Source organism: Pristiophorus japonicus, chromosome 7, assembly GCF_044704955.1.
Source record: "Pristiophorus japonicus isolate sPriJap1 chromosome 7, sPriJap1.hap1, whole genome shotgun sequence".
NCBI classification, from domain to species: Eukaryota; Metazoa; Chordata; class Chondrichthyes; family Pristiophoridae; genus Pristiophorus; species Pristiophorus japonicus.
This window is the reverse complement of record NC_091983.1, coordinates 244,159,320-244,182,588: the sequence shown is the minus strand read 5'-3', so window position 1 is coordinate 244,182,588 and position 23,269 is coordinate 244,159,320. Positions and strand designations below refer to the sequence as shown.

General features: G+C 47.5%; 1 protein-coding gene across 2 annotated transcripts in view; it reads left to right on the top strand.

Annotated features, from left to right (window-relative positions):
* Positions 1-23,269, top strand: part of LOC139267485 (dynein axonemal heavy chain 8-like) — a 2,569,686-nt gene that overhangs the window by 2,423,360 nt on the left and 123,057 nt on the right. For both annotated transcript variants that reach the window (XM_070885867.1, XM_070885866.1), the window contains one exon: positions 16,633-16,706. In XM_070885867.1, coding sequence (XP_070741968.1) covers positions 16,633-16,706 — 74 coding nt within the window. The remainder of the gene's footprint in view (positions 1-16,632; positions 16,707-23,269) is intronic.

Sequence of the window (23,269 nt, the reverse complement as noted above, 5' to 3'; positions counted from 1 at the left end):
TCGATGCTGGGGATGTTGGCCTGATCGAGAACACTGACGTTGGTGCGTCTATCCTCCCGGTGGATTTGCAGGATCTTGCGGAGGCAGCGCTGGTGGTAATTCTCCAGCACTTTGAGATGTCTGCTGTATATGGTCCACATCTCTAAGCCATAGAGGAGGGTGAGTATCACTACTGCCTTGTAGACCATAAGCTTGGTGCCAGATTTGAGGTCCTGGTCTTCAAACACTCTTCCTCAGGCGACCGACGGCTGCGCTGGCACACTGGAGGAGGTGTTGGACCTTGTCATCGATGTCTGCCCTTGCTGACAGTAGGCTCCCGAGGTATGGAAAATGGTCCACGTTGTGCAGCAGGCACGATGCCTTCATCCTGCAGCAGACCAGTGTGCCAGATCTGTTTGAGCCACCAAATGAGGGTGGCAGATGGCTCCTAGGAAACAAGGGGTACCCGGCTCCTGGCTCCCCTTTGCAATCGCACCACTCCTGCGCAGCAATCCTACAATGAGTCTCATTCGGCAGCCAGATACATCATTGAGCAGACCATTGGAATCCTTAAACAGCGGTTCCGCTGCCTTGATTGCTCAGGAGCAGTGCTGCAGTACATGCCTGACCGGGTGTCCTTATTCATCATGGTCTGCTGCATGCTACACAAACTGGCAATCATGAGGGCACAGCCATTGGCCAACAACGTACCAGTAGCACCTGAGGAGGAAGAGCAGGAGGAGGAGGCGCAGGAGGAGGAGCTGCATGCAGAGGAGGAGCATGAGGAGGAGGAGGAGCATGAGGAGGAGGAGGAGCATGAGGAGGAGGAGGAGCATGAGGAGGCTCCGCAACCACACAGGAGGCGGCATTACCATCCTGATCCTGCAAGCGATGTCCAAGACCATCTCATTGCTGCTCGTTTCCACTAAGTTGGTCGCCACCTCCAGCTTCATCTTTGCATCCCCATGGTCACACTAATGAGCCCTTCCACACATCATTCCCCACACTGAACTGAGACACAGCAACAGATATTAAAGTTTCAAATAAACATTTATACAACAAGAATGTGTAGCAACAACATCAACATTTTCAATCACCCTTGTGCATTTCCTTATAACCTCTCTTATGCCTCCCTATTCGACAACTACGCCGCAGTGTCTCCCCTGTGGCTGCATTTGGCTGTGGGACGGCTGCTCTGTTTCACCTTCAGATGCTACAGATGTCAAAAGCCCAGCGGGAGATCGAGAGCCAGCGGCAGTTGGTGAGAGGGGAGCGACCTGTCAAAAGCCCAGCGGGAGATCGAGCCAGCGGCAGTTGGTGAGAGGGGAGCGACCTGTCAAAAGCCCAGCGGGAGATCGAGAGCCAGCGGCAGTTGGTGAGAGGGGAGCGACCTATAAAAGCCCAGCGGGAGATCGAGAGCCAGCGGCAGTTGGTGAGAGGGGAGCGACCTATAAAAGCATACTGGTGCAGCTACAGCGGGAGAGAAAGCAAAATAGAAGTAGAAAGTAATCAAAAAGTGACGTCACAGCCAATGGGGTAAGTGATTGGCTGGTGATTGGTGAGTAGCTTTTCTTTTATTTTTTATATCAGTAAGTGAACTATAACATTGTTATTACCAATTTAAGGGTATCTAAGGTTAAGACATGGCAGGAGAGCTCGGTCATGTGATATGCTCCTCCTGTACCATGTGGGAACTCGGGGACACTTCCGGTGTCCCTGACGACTACGTGTGTGGGAAGTGTATCCGCCTCGAGCTCTTGACGGTCTGCGTTGCGGAATTGGAGCTGAAGGTGGATTCACTCTGGAGCATCCACGATGCTGAGAATGACGTGAGTATCACGTGTAGTGAGTTGGTCTTACCGCAGGAGAAGGGTCCACAGCCAGATAGGGAATGGAAGACCAACAGGAAGAGCAGTGCAAGAAAGATAGTGCAGGAGTCCCCTGTGGTCATCCCCCTGCAAAACAGATACACTGCTTTGAGTACTGTTGGGGAGGATGACTCATCAGGGGAGGGCAGCAGCAGCCAAGTTCATGGCACCGTAGGTGGCTCTGCTGCAAAGGAGGGCAGGAAAAAGAGTGGGAGCGCGATAGTGATAGGGGATTCGATGGTGAGGGGAATAGATAGGCGTTTCTGCGGACGCAACCGAGACTCCAGGATGGTATGTTGCCTCCCTGGTGCAAGGGTCAAGGATGTCTCGGAGCGGGTGCAGGACATTCTGAAATGGGAGGGAGAACAGCCAGTTGTCGTGGTGCACATTGGTACCAACGACATAGGTAAAAAAAGGGATGAGGTCCTACGAAAAGAATTTAAGGAGCTAGGAGCTAAATTAAAAAGTAGGACCTCAAAAGTAGTAATCTCGGGATTGCTACCAGTGCCACGTGCTAGTCAGAGTAGGAATCGCAGGATAGCGCAGATGAATACATGGCTTGAGCAGTGGTGCAGCAGGGAGGGATTCAAATTCTTGGGGCATTGGAACCGGTTCTGGGGGAGGTGGGACCAGTACAAACCGGACGGTCTGCACCTGGGCAGGTCCGGAACCAATGTCCTAGGGGGAGTGTTTGCTAGTGCTGTTGGGGAGGAGTTAAACTAATATTGCAGGGGGATGGGAACCTATACAGGGAGACAGAGGGAGACAAAAAGGAGGCAAAAGCAAAAGACAGAAAGGAGATGAGGAAAAGTGGAGGGCAGAGAAAACCAAGGCAAAGAACAAAAAGGGCCACTGTACAGCAAAATTCTAAAAGGACAAAGGGTGTTAAAAAAACAAGCCTGAAGGCTTTGTGTCTTAATGCAAGGAGTATCCGCAATAAGGTGGATGAATTAATTGTGCAAATAGATGTTAACAAATATGATGTGATTGGGATTACGGAGACGTGGCTCCAGGATGATCAGGGCTGGGAACTCAACATCCAGGGGTATTCAACATTCAGGAAGGATAGAATAAAAGGAAAAGGAGGTGGGGTAGCATTGCTGGTTAAAGAGGAGATTAATGCAATAGTTAGGAAAGACATTAGCTTGGATGATGTGGAATCTATATGGGTAGAGCTGCAGAACACTAAAGGGCAAAAATCGTTAGTGGGAGTTGTGTACAGACCTCCAAACAGTAGTAGTGATGTTGGGGAGGGCATCAAACAGGAAATTAGGAGTGCATGCAATAAAGGTGCAGCAGTTATAATGGGTGACTTTAATATGCACATAGATTGGGCTAGCCAAACTGGAAGCAATACGGTGGAGGAGGATTTCCTGGAATGCATAAGGGATGGTTTTCTAGACCAATATGTCGAGGAACCAACTAGGGGGGAGGCCATCTTAGACTGGGTGTTGTGTAATGAGAGAGGATTAATTAGCAATCTCATTGTGCGAGGCCCCTTGGGGAAGAGTGACCATAATATGGTGGAATTCTGCATTAGGATGGAGAATGAAACAGTTAATTCAGAGACCATGGTCCAGAACTTAAAGAAGGGTAACTTTGAAGGTATGAGGCATGAATTGGCTAAGATAGATTGGCTAATGATACTTAAGGGGTTGACTGTGGATGGGTAATGGCAGACATTTAGAGAACGCATGGATGAATTACAACAATTGTACATTCCTGTCTGGCGTAAAAATAAAAAAGGGAAGGTGGCTCAACCGTGGCTATCTAGGGAAATCAGGGATAGCATTAAAGCCAAGGAAGTGGCATACAAATTGGCCAGAAATAGCAGCGAATCTGGGGACTGGGAGAAATTTAGAACTCAGCAGAGGAGGACAATGGGTTTGATTAGGGTAGGGAAAATGGAGTACGAGAAGAAGCTTGCAGGGAACATTAAGGCGGATTGCAAAAGTTTCTATAGGTATGTAAAGAGAAAGAGGTTAGTAAAGACAAACGTAGGTCCCCTGCAGTCAGAATCAGGGGAAGTCATAACGGGGAACAAAGAAATGGCAGACCAATTGAACAAGTACTTTGGTTCAGTATTCACTAAGGAGGACACAAACAACCTTCCGGATATAAAAGTGGTCAGAGGGTCTATTAAGGAGGAGGAACTGAGGGAAATCTTTATTAGTCGGGAAATTGTGTTGGGGAAATTGATGGGATTGAAGGCCGATAAATCCCCAGGGCCTGATGGACTGCATCCCAGAGTACTTAAGGAGGTGGCCTTGGAAATAGCGGATGCATTGACAGTCATTTTCCAACATTCCATTGACTCTGGATCAGTTCCTATCGAGTGGAGGGTAGCCAATGTAACCCCACTTTTTAAAAAAGGAGGGAGAGAGAAAGCAGGGAATTATAGACCGGTCAGCCTGACCTCAGTAGTGGGTAAAATGATGGAATCAATTATTAAGGATGTCATAGCAGCGCATTTGGAAAATGGTGACATGATAGGTCCAAGTCAGCATGGATTTGTAAAAGGGAGATCATGCTTGACAAATCTTCTGGAATTTTTTGAGGATGTTTCCAATAAAGTGGACAAAGGAGTACCAGTTGATGTGGTATATTTGGACTTTCAGAAGGCTTTCGACAAGGTCCCACACAGGAGATTAATGTGCAAAGTTAAAGCACATGGGATTGGGGGTAGTGTGCTGACGTGGATTGAGAACTGGTTGTCAGACAGGAAGCAAAGAGTAGGAGTAAATGGGTACTTTTCGGAATGGCAGGCAGTGACTAGTGGGGTACCGCAGGGTTCTGTGCTGGGGCCCCAGCTGTTTACATTATACATTAATGATTTAGACGAAAGGATTAAATGTAGTATCTCCAAATTTGCGGATGACACTAAGTTGGGTGGCAGTGTGAGCTGCGAGGAGGATGCTATGAGGCTACAGAGTGACTTGGATAGGTTAGGTGAGTGGGCAAATGCGTGGCAGATGAAGTATAATGTGGATAAATGTGAGGTTATCCACTTTGGTGGTAAAAACAGAGAGACAGACTATTATCTGAATGGTGACAGATTAGGAAAAGGGAAGGTGCAACGAGACCTGGGTGTCATGGTACATCAGTCATTGAAGGTTGGCATGCAGGTACAGCAGGCGGTTAAGAAAGCAAATGGCATGTTGGCCTTCATAGCGAGGGGATTTGAGTACAGGGGCAGGGAGGTGTTGCTACAGTTGTAAAGGGCCTTGGTGAGGCCACACCTGGAGTATTGTGTACAGTTTTGGTCTCCTAACTTGAGGAAGGACGTACTTGCTGTTGAGGGAGTGCAGCGAAGATTCACCAGACTGATTCCCGGGATGGTGGGACTGACCTATCAAGAAAGACTGAATCAACTGGGCTTGTATTCACTGGAGTTCAGAAGAGTGAGAGGGGACCTCATAGAAACGTTTAAAATTCTGACGGGTTTGGACAGGTTGGATGCAGGAAGAATGTTCCCAATGTTGGGGAAGTCCAGAACCAGAGGTCACAGTCTAAGGATAAGGGGTAAGCCATTTAGGACCGAGATAAGGAGAAACTTCTTCACCCAGAGAGTGGTGAACCTGTGGAATTCTCTACCACGGGAAGTAGTTGAGGCCAATTCACTAAATATATTCAAAAGGGAGTTAGATGAAGTCCTTACTACTCGGGGGATCAAGGGGTATGGCGTGAAAGCAGGAAGTGGGTACTGAAGTTTCATGTTCAGCCATGAACTCGTTGAATGGCGGTGCAGGCTAGAAGGGCTGAATGGCCTGCTCCTGCACCTATTTTCTATGTTTCTATGTTTCTATGTTCTTTTAGGTTGCCCTTGACCAACTCTGGCCCTGGAAGGGCTGGCTGTTGACTGGCTCAGCCTCGGCTCCAGCCCTCTTGATTGGTAGGGTGCAGCCATGGCTGGCTGCAATGGCGGAGTGGCTGGGCTGAGATCCGGAATGCTGTGATCTTGCGAGAGCACAGCACGCTCCGCCTCCAATGACCCTGCGCCACTCCCCTGGGACAATCTGCTGGAGCACGGTTGGGTGGGCTGCTGCGACACTGTCAGATCCCCGGTAGAGTGTGGTGGACCCAACGGCAATGGTAGAAGTCAGAGCCTGCGTGGCATCGAGCTGAGACTACATGAGAGCAGACACAGACTCGATGCCACCAGACACTGACTGCATGACAGCAGTGAGACGCTGCATGGCCTCTTGCTGAGACTGCGTGGGAGCTGTTATGTATTGATGTGTGTATCGTCCTGGTACCTTAAATGTAATGTAAGCACAATGCTACACCACAGAGGGCGCTGTGGTGGGAAACCTGGAAGTACACTATAAAATGGCTGACCATCACACCTGAGAGGCACTCTGGAGCTGAACAATAAAGGACGAAGGTCACAGCAGTTAGATTTACACCAGACCGTGTGGAGTCAGTGATTTGTGTGCTACATACACCACATTGGCGACAAGGAAGCGGACGAACTCCACACAACCATGGCTACTCTGGGCTCGCTAAAGGATTTTACCGTGGGCAATGATTGGGAGGCCTTCACGGAAAGGCTCGAGTACTACTTCACAGCAAACGACCTGACGGAGGACAAGAACGCAATGAGAGATAAGCGTAAGGCGATATTGCTCTCCAGTTGTGGAGATGAGGTTTACTGTCTCATCAGGGATTTTCTGGCACCCGGGAGCGCCAGGGACAAGTCATACGAGGAGCTAACTGAACTCATTCGTGACCAGTTGAAACCGAAGGAGAGCATCATCACGGCCAGATACAAATTTTACCATCACTGCAGACCTGAGGGCCAGGATGTCACCAAATATGCTGCGGACCTCAGGAGACTCGCGGCGCCATGTGATTTTGGCGCACACCTTGATGAGGTGTCACGGGACGTTTTCGTTATGGGGATTGGCCACAAGGGCCTCCTTCACAAGCTGTTAGCCACGGAACAAAGAAATGGCGGACCAATTGAACAAGTACTTTGGTTCGGTATTCACGAAGGAGGACACGAACAACCTTCCGGTTATAAAAGGGGTCGGGGGGTCTAGTAAGGAGGAGGAACTGAGGGAAATTCTTATTAGCCGGGAAATTGTGTTGGGGAAATTGATGGGATTGAAGGCCGATAAATCCCCAGGGCCTGATGGACTGCATCCCAGAGTACTTAAGGAGGTGGCCTTGGAAATAGTGGATGCGTTGACAGTCATTTTCCAACATTCCATTGACTCTGGATCAGTTCCTATGGAGTGGAGGGTAGCCAATGTAACCCCACTTTTTAAAAAAGGAGGGAGAGAGAAAACAGGGAATTATAGACCGGTCAGCCTGACATCGGTAGTGGGTAAAATGATGGAATCAATTATTAAGGATGTCATAGCAGTGCATTTGGAAAGAGGTGACATGATAGGTCCAAGTCAGCATGGATTTGTGAAAGGGACATCATGCTTGACAAATCTTCTGGAATTTTTTGAGGATGTTTCCAGTAAAGTGGACAAGGGAGAACCAGTTGATGTGGTGTATTTGGTCTTTCAGAAGGCGTTCGACAAGGTCCCACACAAGAGATTGATGTGCAAAGTTAGAGCACATGGGATTGGGGGTAGTGTACTGACATGGATTGAGAACTGGTTGTCAGACAGGAAGCAAAGAGTAGGAGTAAATGGGGACTTTTCAGAATGGCAGGCAGTGACTAGTGGGGTACCGCAAGGTTCTGTGCTGGGGCCCCAGCTGTTTACACTGTACATTAATGATTTAGATGAGGGGATTAAATGTAGTATCTCCAAATTTGCGGATGACACTAAGTTGGGTGGCAGTGTGAGCTGCGAGGAGGATGTTGTGAGGCTGCAGAGCGACCTGGATAGGTTAGGTGAGTGGGCAAATGCATGGCAGATGAAGTATAATGTGGATAAATGTGAGGTTATCCACTTTGGTGGTAAAAACAGAGAGACAGACTATTATCTGAATGGTGACAGATTAGGAAAAGGGGAGGTGCAAAGAGACCTGGGTGTCATGGTATATCAGTCATTGAAGGTTGGCATGCAGGTGCAGCAGGCGGTTAAGAAAGCAAATGGCATGTTGGCCTTCATAGCAAGGGGATTTGAGTAGAGGGGCAGGGAGGTGTTGCTACAGTTGTACAGGGCATTGGTGAGGCCACACCTGGAGTATTGTGTACAGTTTTGGTCTCCTAACCTGAGGAAGGACATTCTTGCTATTGAGGGAGTGCAGCGAAGGTTCACCAGACTGATTCCCGGGATGGCGGGACTGACCTATCAAGAAAGACTGGATCAACTGGGCTTGTATTCACTGGAATTCAGAAGAATGAGAGGGGACCTCATAGAAACATTTAAAATTCTGACGGGGTTAGACAGGTTAGATGCAGGAAGAATGTTCCCAATGTTGGGGAAGTCCAGAACCAGAGGTCACAGTCTAAGGATAAGGGGTAAGCCATTTAGGACCGAGATGCGGAGGAACTTCTTCACCCAGAGAGTGGTGAACCTGTGGAATTCTCTACCACAGAAAGTTGTTGAGGCCAATTCACTAAATATATTCAAAAAGGAGTTAGATGAGGTCCTTACTACTAGGGGGATCAAGGGGTATGGCGAGAAAGCAGGAATGGGGTACTGAAGTTGAATGTTCAGCCATGAACTCATTGAATGGCGGTGCAGGCTAGAAGGGCCGAATGGCCTTCTCCTGCACCTATTTTCTATGTTTCTATGTTTCTATGTTTCTAACCCAAAGTCACTCTGACAAAGGCCATCACCATCAGCTGGGCACATATGACCGCGACTTGCAGCACCAAGCAAATAATCCACACAGTCTCGAACCCGGCAGGCACTGTCCATAGGATAGCGCCCCCCCACAGACAAAACTGCAGAACGTGGCTCTGCCGCGGGCAGAGAGCACAGACCTCGGGGTGCTGGAACTCAGAGTCCGCTGAGGGGGGCCAATCAAGCAGCACCATGCTGGCGTTGTGGAGGAAGCCATGGGGTTCACCAGTGCAGGTTTGTGGAGTACACGTGCAATACCTGCCACATGAAAGGCCACCTTCAGCGTATGTGTAAAATAAATCGGACTCACCATGTAGCTGAGGCGATGCGGGATGATCCACCATCCAGCGAGGGGCAGGCAGAAGATGATGAGGTGTTGGGACTGTACACGTGTACTGACGATTCGCCCCCAGTGATAAGGGAAGTAAAAAATCAACGGAGTCCCTGTGAGTATAGAAGTGGACATGGGCTCGGGTCCGTCGTTGATGAGTCGGAGAACTTTTGATAAAATGTGGATTAACCCAGCTGCACGACCCAAGCTGGTCCCGGTCACGGTGAAGCTACATACCTACACCAGGGAACTAATACCTGTTCTTGGCAGAGCGATGGTGCAGGTATCCCATGGGGACGAGACGCACGGTTTATCTTTGTGGGTCGTTGCAGGCGATGGGCCGATACTCCTCGGCCGGAGGTGGATGGGGACAGTCCGTGGGAGCTGGGAAGACTTCACCACTCCACAGGCTGCTGCTCCCCAGGGTGCTGCTGTGCCCCGGGTCCCCAGAGAGCAGCGCCGACCGAGCTGGAGCTGCAGCCTCAATCCACCCACTGGCAAGTCCCAGCCCCAGACCTCAAGCCACAGAGATCCTGCAGCCTCAGCCCCCACAGGCAAGCAGCCCTGCAGAGAGGGGCCTAGTGGGGGCGGGGCGGGGGGTGAGCCGGCAGAGTGCGAGGGATCCAGGAATGCCGGCGGAATGGAGGGGCCCACGCAGAGGGAGAGTCGGGCGGCGGCAGCAGTTGGAGGTCGGCGGCCATGGCGGCCGCAGTGGAGGCCACTACAGAGGCCACGGGGGAGGCGGCAAGCGCGGCCGCTGGAGAGGCCACGACGGCCGCAGGGGAGGCGGCTACGGTGGCCGCTGGAGAAGCGACGACGATGGCCGCAGGAGAGGCGGCAAGTCAGGTGGCGGCGGAGGGCATTCGGAGCGGCGGAGAACAAGATGGCGGCGGCCTCGGTCCAGAGCATCAAAGATGGCGGCGCCCAAGGAATAGCCTCGTGGAATCCTCCTGCACCAAAGATGACGTCTTAAAAAGGAAATGCACCTGGGAATCTTAAAAGGGCTTTACCATGTGGTGGTTACACAAAGGACTTCTGGAAGGCAGAGCGAGTCTAAAATGAGCTATGTTAATGTGAGATAGCGAATTTAAAATAAGAATTAATTTTTTAATGCTGAATGGTCACTCTATTTGTGTAAAATAATGGATATGAAGTACAATTAACGATAAGGGCTAACAAGGAAATCAGGGATCCATTACCAGTCAATAACTAGTCAATGTACCAGATAACATGTACCATACTAACGCACTGTCTATGCCTACCTGCCTTTCGTTGGACAAGTGTGATGTTATGTATTGATGTGTGTATCGTCATCCTGCGTCCTGGTGGGGGGGGAAGTGTGATGTTATGTATTGATGTGTGTATCGTCCTGGTACCTTAAATGTAATGTAAGCACAATGCTACACCACAGAGGGCGCTGTGGTGGGAAACCTGGAAGTACACTATAAAAGGCTGACCATCACACCTGAGAGGCACTCTGGAGCTGAACAATAAAGGACGACGGTCACAGCAGTTAGATTTACACCAGACCATGTGGAGTCAGTGATTTGTGTGCTACATGCACCACAGGAGCATTCTGAGCTTCCACGCCAGCAGCCATCCTTGCAATTACAGCACTAAGGCGTTGGGTCGCTTCAGCCTGTGCTGCAATGGCTGCTGCCACATTGCCCATGACATGTGTTATGTGGTATTTTGTGATCTACATCAATGATCTAGAGATCGTGGCAGAGGAGCGGCAAATGAGGGTGCGAGGCCCAGAAGAGCCGAGGGCCCAGGGGCAGCACGGGCCAGCCCATACTGCGATATGTGTGCACACTAGGTCCGTGCAATAGAGCAGGTCTCCAGTCGTCCTGGTTTACCCTTGATAAAGGCCTAGCTCTATCAAGCCCGTGTGATGGCTGATGTGTAACGGTCACCACACGTTAACAAAATCCACGCACAGTCATCTTCCACCCCTGGAGTTCAGGACTGGAATACTGGGTCCTCCATTGAAACATCTGTGAACTCATCCCTTTTGGTGTGGAAGTAAGTCATCCTTGTTCGAGGGACCGTCTATGATGATGATGATGAGACTTGAATGTTGGGGTATGATTAAGAAGTTTGCAGATGATACTAAAATTGGCTGTGTGGCTGATAATGAAGAAGAAAGCTGCGGACTGTAGGAAGATATCAATGAATTGGTCAGGTGGGCAGAACAGTGGCAAATGGAATTTAATCCAGAGAAATGTGAGGTAATGCATTTGGGGAGGGCTAACAAGGAAAGAGAATACACATTAAATGGTACGACACTGGGAAGTGTAGAGGAACAAAGGGACATGTCCACAGATCTCTGAAGTTAGCAGGCCAAGTAGATAAGGTGGTTAACAAGGCATACGAATGCTTGCCTTTATTAGTCGACGCATGGAATACAAGAGCAAGGAGGTTATGCTTGAACTGTATAAAACACTGGTTAGGCCACAGCTGGAGTACTGTGTGCAGTTCTGGTCACCACATGACAGGAAGGATGTAATTGCACTGGAGAGGGTTTCAAGGAGATTTACGAGGATGTTGCTGGGAATGGAGAATCTTAGCTATGAGGACAGATTGGATAGGCTAGGTTTGTTTTCCTTGGAACAGAGGAGGCTGAGGGGAGACTCATTGAGGTGTATAAAATTATGAGGGGCGTAATATAGTGGATAGGAAGGGCTTATTTCCCTTAGCAGAGGGGTCAACAACCAGGGGCCATAAATTTAAAGTGAATGATAGAAAGTTTAGAGGGAATTTGAGGGGAAATGTCTTCACCCAGAGGGTTGTGGGGTATGGAATTCACTGCCTGAAAAGGTGATAGAGGCAGAAACCTTCACCACATTTAAAAAGTACTTGGATGTGCATTTGAAGTGCTGTAACCTGCAGGACTACGGACCGAGAGCTGGAAAGTGGGATTAGGCTGGATAGCCTCTTGTTGGCCGGCACGGACACGATGTGGCCTTCCGTGTTGTAAATTTCTATGATTCTATTATTCTATGAGATTTGGATCCGCAAAGTCACTCTGGGAGTCCAACATCGTCTGTACACTTGCAATGATGAGCTCCATGGTCTGCAATGCGGGCGTCAGATTTCTCCACTCTCCTGACCACTTGCAACAGGCTCTCGGGCATCCTTGCTATTGTCCCTACTATCTCCGTGTGCATGGCCAGCATCCTTTGTTCGAACAGCTTAACATCATGGTGCTCATCTGTGTTCTGTCCAGCAGAACTCACGTACGAACTTGCCCTCCAGAGAACTGGCTCATGAGGATCCCTTTGCCCTTGATCATGCTGCAGCTTGCTAGGCCCCGGTGTATCATTCAGTGCAGAACCCTCTCCTAAGCTAAACTGCAATGAACGTACTCCCAGTATCTGAGCTGGTGTGTGGCAGCGTAAGAAACAATGACGCAGTGCTTGGAGCTGTCTCTCCCTCGGCATCCACCTCCTCCCACATTTCGTCACTGTCCTCACTTGGCTCAGGGAGCTGAGGCTCATGCTGGTCCATATCCGGGACACCATCTGCAAGCATAAATGAGACAAGAGTGGTGTGAGGACGAGGAAGGGAGTGGACCATGCGGTATACAAGGTGCACATATTACTGACTACGTTATTGATAGGCGTTTGTGCAGTTACGGACAGATGGCATTAAAGAAAGGCCTTGACTTACCAATGCTGCCCCCAGCAGGATCCATAGTGCCTGTGGCCATTGGGCAGGCAACCTGTGGTCCAATTAGCCGCAGTACCCTTTCCTCAACATCGGTCAACTGGTGGAGGTCGGCCTCTCGGCCCCCAGTCCTGCGGTTATGTGCCATTTGTGAACCTGCTTGCCCTCCTGCCACCTCTATGACTTGCCATTTTTCAACATGAGAAACAACACACAGACCAATCGCTCTGATCAGAATGACCAGTACCTACCTGAAAGACCTGCCCTTTAATAAGGCCAGGGAGCAGCGATCTCGTTATGCGAGTCAGGTGAAATTGGGCCCTCACTCGGTAATCCTGCCCACACACTGTTTCTCAGAGGCCATTTCCGCCTCCAACACCACCCCGTTCATTTTCCCAGTCTAAAGTGCCCAAAATCGCTCGATTCCCTGCCCCATCGATTGAGGCGGTAAATCACCATTTAATCTAATTATCCACTCCAAACGGGGCGGAGGGCTATTTCAGCCCCATAATGTGCAGATTTTCCTAGCCACTCATGCCTGCAGCTGCATCTTGAGCTTCAGACCCAATAAACTAGCAAGAAATATAAAAACAGACAGTAAAAGCTTCTACAGGTATGTAAAAAGGAAGAGGGTAGCTAAAGTAAACATTGGTCCCTTAGAGGATGAGACTAAGGAATTAATAATGAGAAACAGGGAAATGGTAGAGACTTTGAACAAATATTTTATATTGGTCTTCACGGTAGAAGACACTATTAATATCCCTATGATAGACAATCAAGGGTCTATAGATGGCGGGGTGGGGGGTGGTGTGGGGGAACTTACAACAATCATTATCACTAAAGAAAAAGTACTCAGTAAAATAATGGAACTAAAGGTGGACAAGTCCCCTGGAACTGATGGCCGGCATCTTAGGGTCTTAAAAGAAGTAGCAGCAGGAATAGTGAATGCATTGATTGTAATCTACCAAAGTTCCCTGGAGTCTGGAGAGGTCCCAGTGGATTGGAAAACCTCAAATGTAATGTCCCTATTTAAAAAAGGAGGGAGACAAAAAGCAGGAAACTATAGACCAGTTAGCCCAACATCTGTCATTGGGAAAATGCTAGAGTGCTTTATTAAGGAAGCAGTAGCAGGACATTTGGAAAATCATAATGCAGTCAATCAGAGTCAGCATGGTTTTATGAATGGAAAATCATGTTTGACAACTTTGCTGGAGTTCTTTGAAGATGTAACGAGCAGAGTGGATAAGGGGGAACCAGTGGATGTGGTGCATTTGGATTTTCAGAAGACATTCTATAAGGTGCCACATGAAAGGTTACTGCACAAGATAAGAGCTCATGGGGTTGGGGGTAATATATTAGCATGGCTTAAAGACAATCATTTTAAGCAGAATTATTTTTCCAAGAATAGTCAATAATTTATTATGCAATTTACTTTGTTAAGCAATATGTGAAAATGATGTTTACAAGGACCAAGTTAATCATGTAATCAAATATGGAAATGTTGGCAGATGGAGTATAATGTGGGAAAGCATGAGATTATCCACTTTGGCAGGAAAAATAAAAAAAGCAAATTATTATGTAACTGGAGAGAGATTACAAAATGCTGCAGTACAAAGGGACCTGAGGGTCCTTGTGCATGAAACACAAAAAGTTAGTATGCAGGTACAGCAACTAATCAGGAAGGCAAATGGAATGTTGACCTTTATTGCAAGGGGATAGAGTATAAACACAGGGAAATCCTGCTACAACTGTACAGGGTATTGGTGAGGCCACACTTAGAGTATTGCGTACAGTTTTGGTTTCCTTATTTAAGGAAGGATATACTTGCATTGGAGGCAGTTCAGAGAAGGTTCATTCGGTTGATTCCTGAGATGAAGGGGTTGACGTATGAAGAAAGGTTGAGCAGGTTGGGCCTATACACATTGGAGTTTGGAAGAATGAGAGGTGATCTTATTGAAACATATTAAGATACTGAGGGGGCACGACAAGGTGGATGCAGAGAGGATGTTTCCTTTCGTGGGGGAATTTAGAACTAGGGGGCATAGTTTAAGAATAAGGGGTTGACCATGTACAACTGAGATGAGGAGGAATTTCTTCTCTTAGAGGGTCGTAAATCTGTCGAATTCTCTGCCCCAGACAGCTGTGGAGGCTTGTCCATTGAATATATTTAAGGCAAAGATAGATAGATTTTTGAACAATAAGGGAGTGAAGGGTTATGGGGAGCGGGCAAGGAAGTGGAGCTGAGTCCATTATCAGACCAGCCATGATGTTATTAAATGGCCTACTCATGCTCCTATTTCTTACATTCTTATGTTATCTAATGCCTTCCAATGTCCTGGGGGGGTTCCTGAAATTTGAATAAATGTCCATTTCTAAAGTCTTTGACCTGCCCCAGGACCTTTCTGCGTCCCTTGGGTGACTGGACATAGCACTATATTACACCGGTGCCCCTGCCCCGTCAGTGAGTGAATGGGAAATGAAGTGTGAGACTGGAAACGACCAATCCCACCTCATTTATATTACTCCATCTGGCCTGAGCAGTTCTTGTGGAAGGAGAGTAGAGACTAATCTTACTGGGCACTCCTTAAATCTCATGAATTTTGTACGCTGGAGGTGTGTAACTTAGTCAGTATTTTACTGTTAGACTTGTTATTTGGAAAGCAGTGACAGGATCGGTCCAAGTCAGCATGGTTTTATGAAAGGGAAATCATGCTTGACAAATCTTCTAGAATTTTTTGAGGATGTAACTAGTCGAGTGGACAAGGGAGAATCAGTGGATGTGGTGTATTTGGACTTTCAAAAGGCTTTTGACAAGGTCCCACGCAAGAGATTGGTGTGCAAAATTAAAGCACATGGTATTGGGGATAATGTATTGACGTGGTTAGAGAACTGGTTGGCAGACAGAAAGCAAAGAGTCGGGATAAACGGGTCCTTTTCAGAATGGCAGGCAGTGGCCAGTGGGGTGCCGCAGGGTTCAGTGCTGGGACCCCAGCTATTTACAATATACATCAATGATTTAGATGAAGGAATTGAATGTAATATCTCCAAGTTTGCAGATGACACTAAGCTGGGTGGCAGTGTGAGCTGTGAGGAGGATGCTAAGAGGCTGCAGGGTGACTTGGACAGGTTAGGTGAGTGGGCAAATGCATGGCAGATGCAGTATCATGTGGATAAATGTGAGGTTATCCACTTTGGTGGCAAAAACAGGAAGACAGAATATCATCTGAATGGTGACAGATTAGGAAAAAGGGAGGTGCAACGAGACCTGGGTGTCATGGTACATCAGTCATTGAAAGTTGGCATGCAGGTACAACAGGCGGTGAAGAAGGCAAATGGCATGTTGACCTTCATAGCGAGAGGATTTGAGTATAGGAGCAGGGAGGTCTTACTGCAGTTGTACAGAGCCTTGGTGAGGCCACACCTGGAATAGTGTGTTCAGTTTTGGGCTCCTAATCTGAGGAAGGACATTCTTGCTATTGAGGGAGTGCAGCGAAGGTTCACCAGACTGATTCCCGGGATGGCAGGACTGACATATGAGGAGAGATTGGATCAACTGGCTTGTATCGACTGGAGTTTAGAAGAATGAGTGGGGATCTCATAGAAACATAGAAAATTCTGACGGGATTGGACAGGTCAGAGGCAGGAAAAATGTTCCCGCTGCTGGGCAGTCTAAGAATAAGGGGTAAGCCATTTAGGACTGAGATGAGGAGAAACTTCTTCACTCAGAGAGTGGTTAACCTGTGGAATTCTCTAACGCAGAGAGTTGTTGAGGCCAGTTCGTTAGATATATTCAAAAGGGAGTTAGATCTAGCCCTTACGGCCAAAGGGATCAAGGGATATGGAGAGAAAGCAGGAAAGTTGTACTGAGGTTGAATGATCAGCCATGATCTTATTGAATGGTGGTGCAGGCTCGAAGGGCCGAATGGCCTGCTCCTGCACCAATATCTATGTTTCTATGTTTCTAACTACAGTTGCTATTTGTGTGTGGTCCAATTATGCTTTGTGTAAAGGGTAACCGATGTATTTTCTTTAGATTGTAGGGCGATATCAATGGGTCAGGGACAAGAAGTTCACGCCAGAAAGCTGGTGGCAATGTCTATGAACAAGGTTAGTAAAAATAGATGTTGTAAATCATAAATACATTTTTTGCGATGTCAGCCACTTTCCATTTTCAATATTCCAAAGATTTTTATGAACCTTGTACTCTTCAAGGTGAGGGACATCCCTGCTTGGGATTGTTCCCCTGTCTTGATTTCAGTCTCAAATTCAAGTACTTTCAGTTAGCAAGAACACAGAGGGCAGAATTTCTGAGTCCTCACCCATGGTGTAATCTGTCCCCTGCTGCCAGCATGTGTCAGAAAATAGCAGATGCACTGCTGTGGACCTGGACTCACAAAATCTACCCTCAGGTTGAATACAATTCCCTCTACTTTATGTTGCAATGTACTTTAACTTCTGCCTCTTTTAACTCATAATACGGGTATTCAGTTGAAGGCTGAGATCATTATTTCCCTCCTGCAATTGTTTATCTTACAGCATGAAAACTTCAGTTATTTCCTGTCTCTCTGACTTGCACCACTGAAGCATAGCATGTCCTGTGACTGCACTCAGTAACTGTTCTTTGTTATAGCCAAGGACTTAATCAGCTTTAATGGAGTCCACACCGGAAACATTGAGATAGATTTTAACTCCAGACATGGAACAGGTGGGCCCATTTCTGCCGGTGTGAAGCCTGAGCCCCTTCAAGGGCCGGGCCTTGTTACCATGCAGTCAGTGAGCTTGATGTCCCACCACAGCTTATCGGCTCCGGGCCGGTGCAATATCAGGCAGTCTGACAGTCAGGCAGGCCGGTGCAATATCATGGCAGGCGGGCAAGTAGGTTCGGGGGCGGGGGCAATCGCAGAGTGGGTGGAGCACAGGGCAGCAGAGGCCCACATTATTTTATGGAGCCCAGAGGTGCACTCCTGTTTTGAGACCTCTTCCACTTCACCGCCTGGTGTAACTGGATGGAACATGCACAGTGCACATTTCGCCCAATTGTACCTCTAAATTATATCAGGGCCTGTGTGTACCATTGAATTCCGATTTGCATACAGTAATGAGGCTCCTGCCTGATTCAGGTGAATGTCTGGTCTGCCCAGCAGAAGGCCTCAATAAATATGCTGGTGGAATGATCACAATAAGTGACTTTAATTCCATTACTGCCATGTTTCCATCGGTCAGCCAAGTTAAATTCAGCCCTATTAACTTCTCTGTTCCCTTCACAGATGCTGTCTGACCTGCTTAGTATTTACAGCATTTTCTACTTTAGTTTCAAGTGTCCAGCATCTGCAGTACTTTTTGTTTTTTGGGACTTGGACCAAGAATTTCCTTGAAGCTGCTCCATCTCCACCTCCTTAATTTCCCCGGAAGTGTGGCAAAAAACCCTTTCTCGAATGAACAGGGTTTCCGCAGAACCTCCAGCTGAGACACAGCAGTGGAGCGGGAGCCCCTCCCAGGAAATTCACAGCTTTTACTTACTTAACAAATAGAAAACTGGCTTGTCTCATTTTTACACCTTGAATCTGAGTCCAAACCTCATTAAATCATTCGCACATCCAAATCTATGAGTTGAAAACTGGATGATTTTTCTGTGGGGTTTGACCATGGTGTCACACACTCCTTAGGCCATTCTGAAAAGGTACTACTACTGTTTTACTTCATGTAATGATACTGGTTCATGGGCAATCCAGAGACTGATCCACGTCCCAGCGATATTTTGTCATGTTAGTGATACAACAAGCCTTTGCACTGTCTGCAATCAGCACTTTTCTTGCTGATGTCATTTAGCCACCAGGCTGTAAAAAAAAGTTTGTGTTTTTGTCACAGAGTCGAATAAATGCATTCTATCGTGTTGAGATGCTGCAGAAGAAACAGCTGAGTGGTGTGTGATGATAAATAGATGTTTCCTCTTCTAAAACCACACACTTATTCGGATGTACAGTTCTATGAGTGCTAGTAGCCCTCCAGTAATTCACCCAAGTGGCCATTCTTCGTGTGGGCTTACATATTGAGTGTTGATGGGTTGTTCAACTGTTGAGAACATTCCAGACAAATCTGATATTGACCTCATTTGACTTCAGCTTCCAGCGGTGGTCACTAGAAAGTGATTAGAGGAGACCTGGCTGATATTTTCCTTATTGGTTTAGGATTTAGGATACTCATTATTCTTCACTTATAATACAGGCACATAGACTCAAGAGATAGACATATGATTAATAATCTTTATTAATAAACACACTAATACAACCAATTACATCCAGTGCTCATGAGATCAATACTAACAATACTCATGAACAGAGAACTCATCAGGGGTTCATAAGCTACGTCCTCAAGACCGCTCATGGTAGACCGATACAAGATTAAGTGGAGTTCCTAAAGTGCACCAGTGCACATTACCTTTACATGGTTAATTACATACGATGTCCTTGAAGAATATGTAAGTGCATTTCTACTGCATGCAATTAATGCTTGGGTACACATGTACACACTTGGGTACATCATCACATCAGCAGATGCACATCTCTCTTTGCCACACAAGCTCACCAGTACTACTCTGTTTATTGTTCTCCAGACATTCCTGACACATGAGAGACAGCGCCTGTCCTCAATAGCCTTCACTTCCTTATCTCCCTTAGATATTTATTACAGAAAGTTTAATTTTCCGTTCACACTCTGCTCCTGATTTCAAGACACCTTGGCACTAGTCCAATAATTAACATTCTATTGTCACACCATTCTACACCTAACTGCTGTGTTCTGTATCTCTCTGTGTTTAGAGACAATTTTAATCCCATTTAACCCTTACTACTACTATAACCTAACCATAATGTTATTCTATCTTGCTTATTAACTCTTACAATTGGGACCTTCCTGGGTTATATGCCTCAATGCAATCCTGGATAGTGTTCAAGCTACGAGGAGCACCCTGAGATTTTTCAAGAGCTCTACCTTGTAGAACATGTGTAAGTTTTTTCTAATCCTCTTGAACAGTGGTGTGGGGCTAAATTTGATAACCCTCAAAAACGGGCACATGGATCATGATGCACGATTAACCTGTGCCTGTTCAATGTAATGCAGGCAGCAATCCAACTTGGTGCTGCCTGCTCATTTCAATGATTTCAGCATGCAGCCAACACTAACCATGCTGTTGATTAGTTACACGTAGCAGCAGGGGGCCCGAAATCAGGAGAGGCTAGCACAAGTTGAAGCTAGCTTGTGCCTTTTAAAAGGGAGGTACATTGTGGTTAGAGAGGTGCTGGAAGCCATTCTAAAACTGAATCTGACCTAGGAAATAGTCAAGAATAGCACAATATGGAAGAGAGTGGGCTCCAAGGTTTTCCAACCCTGCACTGGAGGCCTTGGTGGAGGAGGAGAGATGCAATGTATCTGCAGAGGGCCAGAAGGTCCTCTAGATTCACGGTCAGAAGGGAGTGGTGCAGATAGTTGTGGCGGTCAGTGCCAGGAGTCAAGCCCCAAGAACCTGACTGCAGTGCCGCAAGAAGTTCAATGACCTCACACGAGTGGTCAAGCTCAGTGATTGCATCTTCAAAAGCCATATCCTACCAACCGCAAAACTAGCCTCTGCCGCTCCTCAATTCAGCAAATGCCCCCCCCCCCCCGCCCCATCACTCACCTACCAACTATCTCTTTCAAGCAAGACTCATACCGAACATACATAGCTTTACCTCACCCTCACACACTTAGCACTGCTGCAAGACTCACACCCACATCTCACAGCTTGTACACACTGCCAGCTATTCAACCGTGACAGCCACATCACCCAAACAGATTGCACCACACTCACTGACACACTTCCCTCTCTCTTGCAGGACAAGGTGGCACACAATTAGAGGCAGCAGGAGCTAAGCGGCAGGGGACAAGTGCGCTTGCATGTTCTAACCCCCATGGAGGAGACGGTGCAGGCCATTAATGAAATGGCCATTGCTGAAGCTGTGGCCAGCGACAGGGCTGAAACCATCAAAGGTGACGGTATCCTCAGAGCTAACCCTCTTTTTCACATACTACTTTCCCCTCAACCCACAATCTCTCTGATTTACAGCATGCATCTCTTGCTTTCTCCCCTCTCCTAACCATAGCTTTACCTTGTGCCTTTCTCCTATAAGATAAACAAGAACTGCAACCTGGCCAGGCAGTGGTGGATGAACAACAAAACAGTGATGATGAAGACACACCAGTTGACCCTGTAAAGTCCCCCTCATCATCTGGAGACTTGTGTCAAAATTGGGAGAGCTGTCCCAGACTCATCCATCACTATGCCTGGATATATCCTGACCCACCGGCAGAACAGATCCACCAGAGGTGGCAGCACACTGGTGGAAGGATTGGCCCTGGGAGTCTTCAACATTGACTCTGGACCCCATGATGTCTCATGGCATCAGGTCAAACAGGGCAAGGAAACCTTCTGCTGATTATCACCTACTGCCATCCCTCAGCTATGAACGAGTACTCTTCCATTTTTAACACCACTTGGAAGAAGCAGTAATGGTAGCAAGGACACAGAATGTTCTCTGGATGGGGGAACTACAATGTCCATCATCAAGATTACCTCGATAGCACCAATATTGACGGACTGACCAAAACCTGAAGGACATAGCTGCCAGTGATAAGTGGGCCTGCGGCAGGTTGTGAAAGAACCAACACGAGGGAAAAACCTACTTGACCTCATTGTCACCAATCTACCTGTCACAGATGCATCTGTCTATGACAGTATTGACAGCAGTGACTACCGCACAGTCCTTGTGGAGACGAAGTCCCGTCTTCACAATGAGTACACTCTCCATCATGTGTGGCACTACCACTGTGCTAAATGGGATAGATTCAGAACAGATATAGCAGCTAAACATTGGTCATCCATGAGGTGCTGTGGGCCATCAGCAGCAGCAGAATTGTATTCCACCACAATCTGTAACCTCATTGAACCAGGGGTGATCCCTGGGCCATGAGGAGTGTAGAAGAGCATGCAAGGAGCATCCTAAAAATGAGGTGCAAATCTGGACTACAACACAGGACTACATACATGCTAATCAACAAAAACAGCACATTATAGACAGAGCTAAGCGATCCCACAACAAACAGATCAAAACTCCGCAATAGTGTCACATCCTGTCATGAACGGTGGTGGACAATTAAACAACTAACAAGAGGAAGAGGCTCCAAGAACATCCCCATCCTCAATCATGGCAGAGCCGAGCACATGAGTGCAAAAGACAAGTCTGAAATGTTTGCAACCATCTTCAGCCAGTAGAGCTGAATAGATGATCCATCACGGCCTCCTCCTGAGGTCCCCACTATCACAGAAGAAACTCTTCAACAAATTCAATTAATTCCACTCGATGCCCATTTAAAACTGAGATGAGGAGGAATTTCTTCTCTCAGAGGGTTGTAAATCTGTGGCATTCACTGCCTCAGAGAGCTATGGAAGCAGGGACATTGAATAAATTTAAGACAGAGATAGACAGCTTCTTAACTGATAAGGGATTAAGGGGTTATAGGGAGCGGGCAGGGAAATGGACCTGAGTTCATGATCGGATCAGCCATGATCGTATGAAATGGCGGAGCAGGTTCGAGGGGCCGTATGGCTACTCCTGCTCCTATTTCTTATGTTCTTATATCCATCATCATCAGGCCTCTACTTATTGGAATTCAGAAGAATGAGAGGTGATCTTTTCGAAATATATAAGATTATGAGGGGGCTTGGCAAAGTGGATGTAGAGAGGATGTTTCCATTGATGGGGGAGACTAGAACTAGAGGGCATGATCTTAGAATAAGGGGCCACCCATTTAAAACAGAGATGAGAAATTTCTTCTCTCAGAGGATTGTTAATCTGTGGACTTCGTTGCCTCACAGAGCTGTGGAAGCTGGGATATTGAATAAATTTAAGAGAGAAATAGACAGTTTCTTAAACAATAAGGAGATAAAGGGTTATGGGGAGCGGTCGGGGTAGCAGAGCTGAGTCCATGATCAGATCAGCCATGATCTTATTAAATGGCGGAGCAGGCTCGAGGGGCCATATGGCCTACTCCTGCTCCTATTTCTTATGTTCTTATAGACAGTCCCTCGGAATTGCTTCCACTCCTGAAGTGAGTTCTCTGGTGGCTGAACAATCCAATACGAGAGCCACAGACTCTGTCACAGATGGGACAGATATTCGCCGAGGGAACGGGTGTATGGGACTGGTTTGTCGGATGCTCCTTCCGCTGCCTGCGCTTGACCTCTTCACGCTCGGGGCGTTGAGATTCGAAGAGCTCACCGGTCTCCCCGATGCACTTTCTCCACCAGGGCGGTCTTTGGCCAAGGACTCCCAGGTGTCAGTGGTGATGTCGCACTTTATTAGGGAGGCTTTGAGGGTGTCCTTGTAACGTTTCTGCTGCCCACCTTTGGCTCATTTGCCGTGAAGGAGCTCCGCATAAAGCATTTGCTTCGTGAGTCTTGTGTCTGGCATGCGAATTATGTGGCCTGCCCAGCGAAGCTGATCGAGTGTGGTCAGTGCTTCAATGCTGGGGATGTTAGCTTTATATTAAGAAATGGCTGAGTTGTCTTTTATTCATTCTGGGATGTGTGCATTTCTGGCAAGACCAGCATTTATTACCCAACTCTAATTGCTCTT